General features: G+C 37.3%; 1 protein-coding gene across 2 annotated transcripts; it reads left to right on the plus strand.

Annotated features, from left to right (window-relative positions):
• Nucleotides 1–429: 429 nt before the first annotated feature.
• ctsa (cathepsin A) lies at nucleotides 430–7,709 on the plus strand. Of its 2 annotated transcripts, none has more exons than XM_083530417.1 (15): nucleotides 430–577; nucleotides 749–918; nucleotides 1,080–1,191; nucleotides 1,407–1,457; nucleotides 2,249–2,335; nucleotides 2,437–2,592; nucleotides 3,054–3,145; nucleotides 3,449–3,533; nucleotides 3,620–3,711; nucleotides 3,931–4,009; nucleotides 5,901–6,049; nucleotides 6,185–6,260; nucleotides 6,716–6,805; nucleotides 6,885–6,986; nucleotides 7,127–7,709. In XM_083530417.1, the coding sequence occupies exons 2-15, from the start codon at nucleotides 749–751 to the stop codon at nucleotides 7,208–7,210; spliced, it is 1,425 nt and encodes a 474-aa protein (XP_083386543.1). In that variant the 5' UTR covers nucleotides 430–577; the 3' UTR covers nucleotides 7,211–7,709. The 2 variants fall into 2 exon arrangements, with proteins under 2 accessions (XP_083386543.1, XP_083386544.1); XM_083530418.1 differs by lacking the exon at nucleotides 430–577 and adding an exon at nucleotides 621–649.
• The last annotated feature ends 185 nt before the right edge of the window (nucleotides 7,710–7,894 follow it).

The raw sequence follows: 7,894 nt of genomic DNA on the forward strand, positions 1-7,894 counted from the left end.
GTATAATTATTCTAGTATTTATCTATCTAATTTATTTATTTACACTGTCCAAGGTTTCAGTGTCATCCCTCCATATATATATATCGTGCAGACCAAAATAATTGTTTATTTTTTTTTCCATTACAAAGTCATGGTGTAACAGATAAAACAATACAGCTGTAGTGTAGGTAAAGGACTACATAAATTGCTAAATTATAAAACAATAAATATAAAAAATCTGAAACACACTGCACGAAGCACACACACTAGGTAGAGCAACGAACACGTAAATATTATGAACTGTGATTTTCTATCATCCAAATGATCAACTTTGTGTAATCTGTGGTGTGTTGTAGGTATTTATTGCATCTGGTTGACTTTGCACCCTGGTTTTATAATGATATATATATATATATATATATATATTATATACAGTATAAGAATAACTTTCCTTGTGCCGTTCATTTGAAGCTTCTCTTCGTTCGGCTGCGGTTTTTATCGCCAACGTGACCTGATCACGAGTTTGATGTCACGTGACATGACGGCTGTACTTCTGCAGTAGTTCGCTGGAGATTTTACTGCACATCAGGGTGTAAAGGTAGGAGATCTGTTCTCGTTCTTCTGGGTTTTTTCCTTTCTTTCTTTCTTAGGAGGGATCGAATTGCCCCAAGTATTAACATTAATTTGTGTTTGTGTAGTTGCAGCGGATTTTCTTTCGCTTCCCGGTGTGTTTTGTTGAGATAAAACACGGCAATGTTTGTTGTTACAGATGCACGCGGGGTTCAGTGTCTTACTGGTTGGGGCACTGGGAGTACTGGGAGTGTTGGGAGCTCCAGATGCCGATGCGATTAAGTCTCTCCCCGGACTTTCTAAACAGCCGGGTTTCAGACAGTATTCAGGATACCTCACTGTGGCTGGCAACAAACACCTCCACTACTGGTGTGTGTATTCCCCAGATTTCTCTGTTGCTCCACATGGTGTTCTTATATATTTCATATACACCGGAAGCTGGTTGAAAGCGAAGAGATTGGTTTCGAAACGATTTATTTGATCAGTGTTTCCTTGTGCTTGTGAACATGGTACTATCATCTCTGTTGTAGGTTTGTGGAGTCGCAAAAAGACCCGGAGAAAAGCCCTGTGGTGCTGTGGCTGAATGGAGGACCAGGCTGTAGCTCGTTGGATGGCCTGCTCACTGAACACGGCCCTTTTCTGGTGAGATTTCATTCCTGGGAAATTCCCAGTAGGGAAACTCAACATCTTTTATTTGTTCTCTTGATGACTTACTGAAATCCGCCTCCACTTCCGGTTTCTGGCGACGTCTGGCCACATTTGACTCCGATTCATCAAAACCAGCTAATAATTTATTACTTGATTTTAATGTGTGCGTTTAGAAGTTGCAGGTTACACGATCTGTTTTTTTCTTCCAGGTTCAAGATGATGGCACTACTCTACAGTACAACCCTTATTCTTGGAATATGGTAGGAAGTGTGATTGTTTCTGTAAAATAAAGCATTGAAGACGAAGTGAAACCTTTTGTTGCATGCACTTTTGTGCTGATCAGTTTGTCATGTTTACTGTACTGAAGCAGGAAAAAAAGATAACTGGCTGAATTTTTACTGTGTTAAGCATGCTCCCTGGTGAATGTGTAAGGAATAAGACCCAAAAAAGGCATGTTGGTATCGGAAACTAATCAACGATGATGTTTTGATGACTTTTGAGCCAATATAAAGTGGAGCTACTGTTACACCATAACTAATTATTATCTTCCTCATGTGCTGCACATCCCAGAATGTTTTCTTCCTCATGCATGGTAGAAAATGTCACAATGCATGATTGCATTCTTCCTTTCATATTGTTATATCTATATGCAGACAATTCCTTATCACTCTTTCTTTTACAAAAGACAGATAAAAATATTAACAACATTGGTGTATAAAGAAGGTTTGAATGCTGCTTTGCCTTCAGTTAATAAGCAAATTTAGTCTTTTGATTTTACATGCAACATGTTGAAGCAACACAACAATTCGGTGGATTTGATTCTAAAATATAGTAATTATTCAACATGTTTAAAAATGACCTGTCAAGCCTTTGACATGTGCCATGGTAAATTATTTCTATTTTTGTTTTTTCTTATTCAGTATGTGGACAGCCCATAAACAAGTGACCTCCTTTTTAATATTGTAGCTTTTGGTGTTTTCATTTAAACAGTCATTACATTAGTTTTTTTTCCACATGGTTTCCAGCCTAATCATCTGATCATAATTTGCAGATTGCTAATGTGCTATACCTGGAGTCACCAGCAGGTGTCGGCTTTTCCTACTCTGAAGACCAGAAATACGCAACTAATGACTCTGAGGTGTGTGAGACCATCCAAAAATAGACTGTGTGTAGTTGTAGGTTGATTTTTATTGATCCCCCCCCTTTCCTATTGTGTTATCCCACATATATGTTCTCTAGGTGTCCATGAATAACTACTTGGCCCTCAAGGAATTTTTCAGACTTTTCCCAGAGTACAGCAAGAACGAGCTTTACCTTACAGGCGAGAGTTACGGAGGCATTTACATCCCTACACTAGCTGAGAGAGTTTTGGAGGACAGTAGCCTCAACCTGCAGGTTGGTGGCGTTCATGTAAAGAGTTGTGCTGTGTCCTGAATTGCACACAAACCTTTCTAAATAGTATGCAAGTTTGAAGTGGGGACGTGTGGACACTCACTTTTAGTGAACACTGCCCACAAGTTCTTGCACAAAGGAGGACTTCATACATTTGAAATGAAAAGTTGGGGTGAAAAGGAGGAAATAGTAAATCTAAATTGTATGAAGAATAATAAATGAAGTGGCTGAAAAGCAACGAGTTTGTTGACCGACAGTGTGTGACGGTGTTGCTTACATAATGTCCCAGTACTTGTTTTCCACACACTCAAAGGTATGCACATTTTCTTTACAAACAGAAACCATCATTTTAATGCAAAGTACAAGTAGGTGAATTGGGACACAGCATCGAAGTTGTCTTGATTTTAATCTGAGTGTGTTTTGAGTGTTTTAACCTATAATTCTGTGTGTGGATTTGTTTTTAGGGTATAGCTGTTGGAAATGGCTTGTCCAGCTATGAACTGAATGACAACTCTCTAATCTATTTTGCATATTTTCATGGACTGCTTGGAGAAAGGTTTATTTTTTTTTTCTTTTTCCTTCTATCAAGTCCAGGAAATGGTTAACTTTAAACACTTTTAACAAAAGAACCAGCACCAGAGTGAAATATTGCAGTTATGACTAACATTGCTTAATGTCTGGGTGAGTGTAAATCATGTGAATGACCACAGGTTTAGTCAGAACATCTAAATAGGAAGTGATCTTTAGCTCTTGGGGGGGTTGTTTGTCCTTATCTGCTTGCATCTTGGTTGACTTTTGTGTAAGTTCACTCATTTGACTCTGATTAAAGCATAACTTATCCCTTGATTCTCTCTTTCAGTTTATGGGCAACGCTGCAAAAATATTGCTGCAAAAATGGACAATGTAACTTCTATAACAATTCAGACCCGTCATGCGCTGATGCAGTAAGCATGCCTTCTGTCTTCTATCTCTGAAATGTGAAAAATTCGATGGCTGTAGTGTGAATATTCATGTTGGCTTTAATATCTAGGTAAACCAGGCACAGAAAATAGTCTACAATATTGGACTTAACATTTATAACCTGTATGCTGATTGTGCTGGTGGAGTTCCTTACAGTACCAGGTGAGAATCTGCTCTAGATATTTACCCAGTTGAATATATTTGTAGTGTCCTGTTAGATGGTGCAAACATTTGTTGGTGTTTATCTCTTTAGCAGGTTCAGTAAGTTCTGAATGCTCTATGGTTGTCAGTCATCTGTTTTTACATTAACTCATGTGGATACAATATTTAATTGTGCTAGTTATGCATTGCTGGTCTTTTCTACTCTCTCTCCTTTATTAGTGTGGAAAATGGACGGCTTGTTATTCATGACCTGGGCAACAACTTCCTAAAAAACAAGTGGTCCAACTCATGGAATCAGGTAATCAAGCTCACTGTATATATTGTTTATTAGGAGCATAACAGTACACGTATTTATACCGGAATTTTTTAGTACAGGGCTTTTGGTTTAATAAACACGTGTATCGAATGCGATCCTTTTTTATGTGCGGAAGACAATTAAAATTTAAGTCCACACAGGAACGTATTAAGTGGTGGACCGCAAATTTGTTTATTCTTCGCCTCACACTTTGAGTGAATGGTTTTTATTTATTTATTTTTTATTATTGTGTGTGTGTGTGTGTGTGTGTGTGTGTGTGTGTGTGTATATGTATGTATGTATGTATGTGTATATATATATATATATATATATATATATATATATATGTGTGTGTGTGTATATATATATGTATGTATGTATGTATGTATGTATATATATATATAAAAACTAGATTAGCACAGCATCACTGTGGCTGTTCACTCTGTACTGGAAATAAGATCTGTTTTGTGCATGCATGAAAAGGCTAAAGACTTAATATGGCTAGCGTTAACAGTGACCCGGAAAGTGGCTAACGCTACTGTTATGGATTCTTTAGTATTTTAAGTCTTAGAAATTTGAGACGTTCTCTTGAGGAGAAAATCTTGACACTTCTGCATATCGAGAATGTGATTGAAGGACGAAAGAAAGGAATTGGATCATATTTTTAGAAACGTAAATATTAAATGTCAAACACACACACACTTGCATACACATCTTTATTACCCAAATGGTGTCTCTTCATTTCATTGACTTTTTCCATTTGTTTAATTTTATTTTCTTAATTTTTGTTTTGGCCAATTTAAGTGATTACTCAATTTAATCAATATAATAAAAACTGTATTGCATTAATTTGATTGTTTATAAAATATTATCATTTTGATTAAATATGATTGGTTAAATATAGAAATATACCATCAGACCTTTTATTTAAAATCATTTAAAAAATGTAAACTGTTCAAATGCCAATCAAAAGTGTAAATAATAATAAACCGCATTAATAAAAAACAGCAATTTTGTTTCACATTTCCCCCCCCCCCCCCCCCCCCCGAACCGTACCGAAATTGAACCAAATCATGACTTCAAAACCGTTAGACCCCTATTAAAAATGTATGCTTTCAATTAACTTCCTAACAGTTACTTTAAAAAACATACAAAAGAAAATCCACTTGATCAAGAGCCTTCATTTAAACCCCACTGAACACTTACTGCACCTCCAGGGTCTGACTTCACTAAGACATTAAGGTTCCCTGAGAGGGTGTGGAGGTTGTTCTAACAACAAAGGGAGATTTTCAGAAAGCACACATGGGTGCGATGGTCACGTGTGCACATACCTTTTCAGGCATAAAGGCTGAGAAATGTGTTGTTTTTTTTGTCTAGTACAGGTTTTGTGAGGTTGTTGATGTTGAACTTACAAATTTGCTGCAACCTGTCAAACCTGAATATTAATATTACAAAACAAGTATGGTTTAAATAGGTTAAAAAACACAAGACTGATAGATCCAAATCTATTTCACCTACCAGCAAACCACATGGTTTGGAGTGGAAGATCTTAAGAGGCCTTCTATGTTCTGGCCTCATTCTTATTTAACACCTTTTGACATGAATTAGAATGTGGACTGCGCTCAAGGCTTTATCAGTAGCTCACTTTACTAAAAAACCCTTATAGCTGAATGAGCTCAAATCTCCACAAGCACACTCCAAAATCTAGTGGAACATCTTCCCAGAAGAGTGGATGGAATTATATGGGCAAATTGGGACTAAATGTGGAATGCAATGCTCAAAAATCATACATACCAAAAACATACTATACTAATGACCAGGTGACCCAATACTTTTGGAAATATGGCGTATCTCTGATGTTCTCAAACCCATTGATCAGTGTTTTCTATTGTAGAAACTGCAAGCACTTGGCTCTACTTTCAAACAGCTGAAGCTAGATCCTCCCTGTGTCAACTCTACCCCATCTGCTATGTACCTGAACGACCCCTATGTGAAGTCTGCTCTTCACATCTCTCCTAAAGCACTTGCCTGGGAGATTTGCAGGTGTTTGTTCTAAATCATGCTTGAAGTTGATAATGCTACAATAGAAAATTGGAAAAAAAGATATTGGAGCAAATTGATTTTCTCTGTAAAAAAATAACTTCGCTTCTAATGTGGTACTAATGTGGTGGTCTACAGTGCTGAGGTCAATCTCAACTATAACCGTCTCTACATGGATGTGAAGAAGCAGTACATGAAGATACTTGGCGCACTGGTGAGTTGGCTAGGAATGCTTTAGTACCCATACTGACAGTAATTTAATCAACAGTCCAATGCATCTGGCCATGTACACACATTCAAGAGTTTATATATAATTCTGTGTGGTCGGTTTAGCCTTCAGCAGGCTTTGTGAAGGTGGTTAAAACCAGAGAACCACAAGGAATTAGAACGTGTACAAATATGCATAGGCAGTAACCTGAAATCGGGATCTAAACTGGAACTTTATATTTGGCCATGATGGGGCAAGCTAAAGCTCACTCCAGTGTTTAGAAGCAGTGTTACAATTTCTATTCTGATCTTAAACCCAATGCTTATATGAATCTGCTTGTACAGAATATATATCACTAGCAGCAGTGTTTTCCAAATCCTTTAATGTGAGACCAATTCAAAGATACTTTCTTTCGCTCTCCATTTCATACAAACTGTAACAGTGCAACGTCGTCTTTACAGAAATACCGCGTGCTGGTGTACAACGGAGATGTGGACATGGCCTGCAATTTCCTGGGTGATGAGTGGTTTGTCGAGTCCCTTCAGCAGGAGGTAAGATCCTGCTCAACATTTCTATTCTATATCCTGAGTGACAGAACAGAGCGAGTTAATATGAGCGATTCTGTGGCAGGTCCAAGTGAAGCGCAGGCCATGGTTCTACAACAACGGAGAGACTAAGCAGATTGGTGGTTTCGTCAAGGAGTTCTCAAATCTTTCTTTCCTTACTGTCAAGGCGAGTATAATTAAACACTACTAGCGAATTCTAGCATGAAGATCTACAGGCTTTCTACTAAGGAAAAAGGTTCAAAGCAAGCCAAAATGTTATGTTATGTTCTGTATTTGAATCTTTTTTTTGTTGTTGTTGTTCTTTAGGGTTCTGGTCACATGGTCCCCACTGATAAGCCAATAGCAGCCTTCGCCATGTTCAGCCGTTTCATCACAAAGCAGCCGTACTAATGATCCTACATGTTCCGCACTGTTTGGTTGGGACTTGCACTGAATCACTGTGATGTGTTCTAGAGTAATCAAATTCTGGTGTATAGTGGCTGATTGTGCCGAGATTTTTTTTATTTTTTATTAAACTATATGGTTGAAATGAAAATTGTGAACCGCAGTCTGCAATAGTTCCATTTCGCTTCGAGTGACCGTGTAATCCTGACACTAGAAGCCTGACTGCAGTAGCTGCTAATCGTTTAACGTTCAACTGTCCCAACGATTTTTCACTGTCTTGCAGGAAGCCGCAAAATAAATATTCACGAGGGTAAAAGGGATTTGTTATTTCACAAGAAGAAATGCATGACCAAAAACGAACATAGGATTTACATGGACCTAGATTTCTTCAGTTGCTCAGGGTTGCTTTAAATTGATTCAACTTTCTAAAGGAAGGTATTGATGTGCCTTTAAATCAGTTTCATTTTTTTTCTTGTATTGTCAAAATAAACCTGAACATTTTAAATGAATGCATCACTGAGATTCATTTGATAGTACTAGCAACAGACAAAATGCTAAAGATTTTTTTTTGTTTGGAATATTTTATCATCATGCCTAATAATTGTAGTCTCCAGTAGTCAGAAAACTTGTAATTAAGTATTAAGCTTATAAAAAAATGTGTAAGAAATTCTACAGACTTTAGCATTATTT

This window comes from Silurus aristotelis (genome assembly GCF_946808225.1).
Source record: "Silurus aristotelis genome assembly, chromosome: 2".
Taxonomy (NCBI): Eukaryota; Metazoa; Chordata; class Actinopteri; order Siluriformes; family Siluridae; genus Silurus; species Silurus aristotelis.

Coding starts and splice junctions, on each gene's coding strand:
- ctsa (XM_083530417.1), top strand. CDS start 749: ATGCACGCGGGGTTCAGTGTCTTACTGGTTGGGGCACTGGGAGTACTG. Junction 919..1,079: donor AACAAACACCTCCACTACTG/GTGTGTGTATTC, acceptor TCTCTGTTGTAG/GTTTGTGGAGTCGCAAAAAG. Junction 1,458..2,248: donor ACCCTTATTCTTGGAATATG/GTAGGAAGTGTG, acceptor CATAATTTGCAG/ATTGCTAATGTGCTATACCT.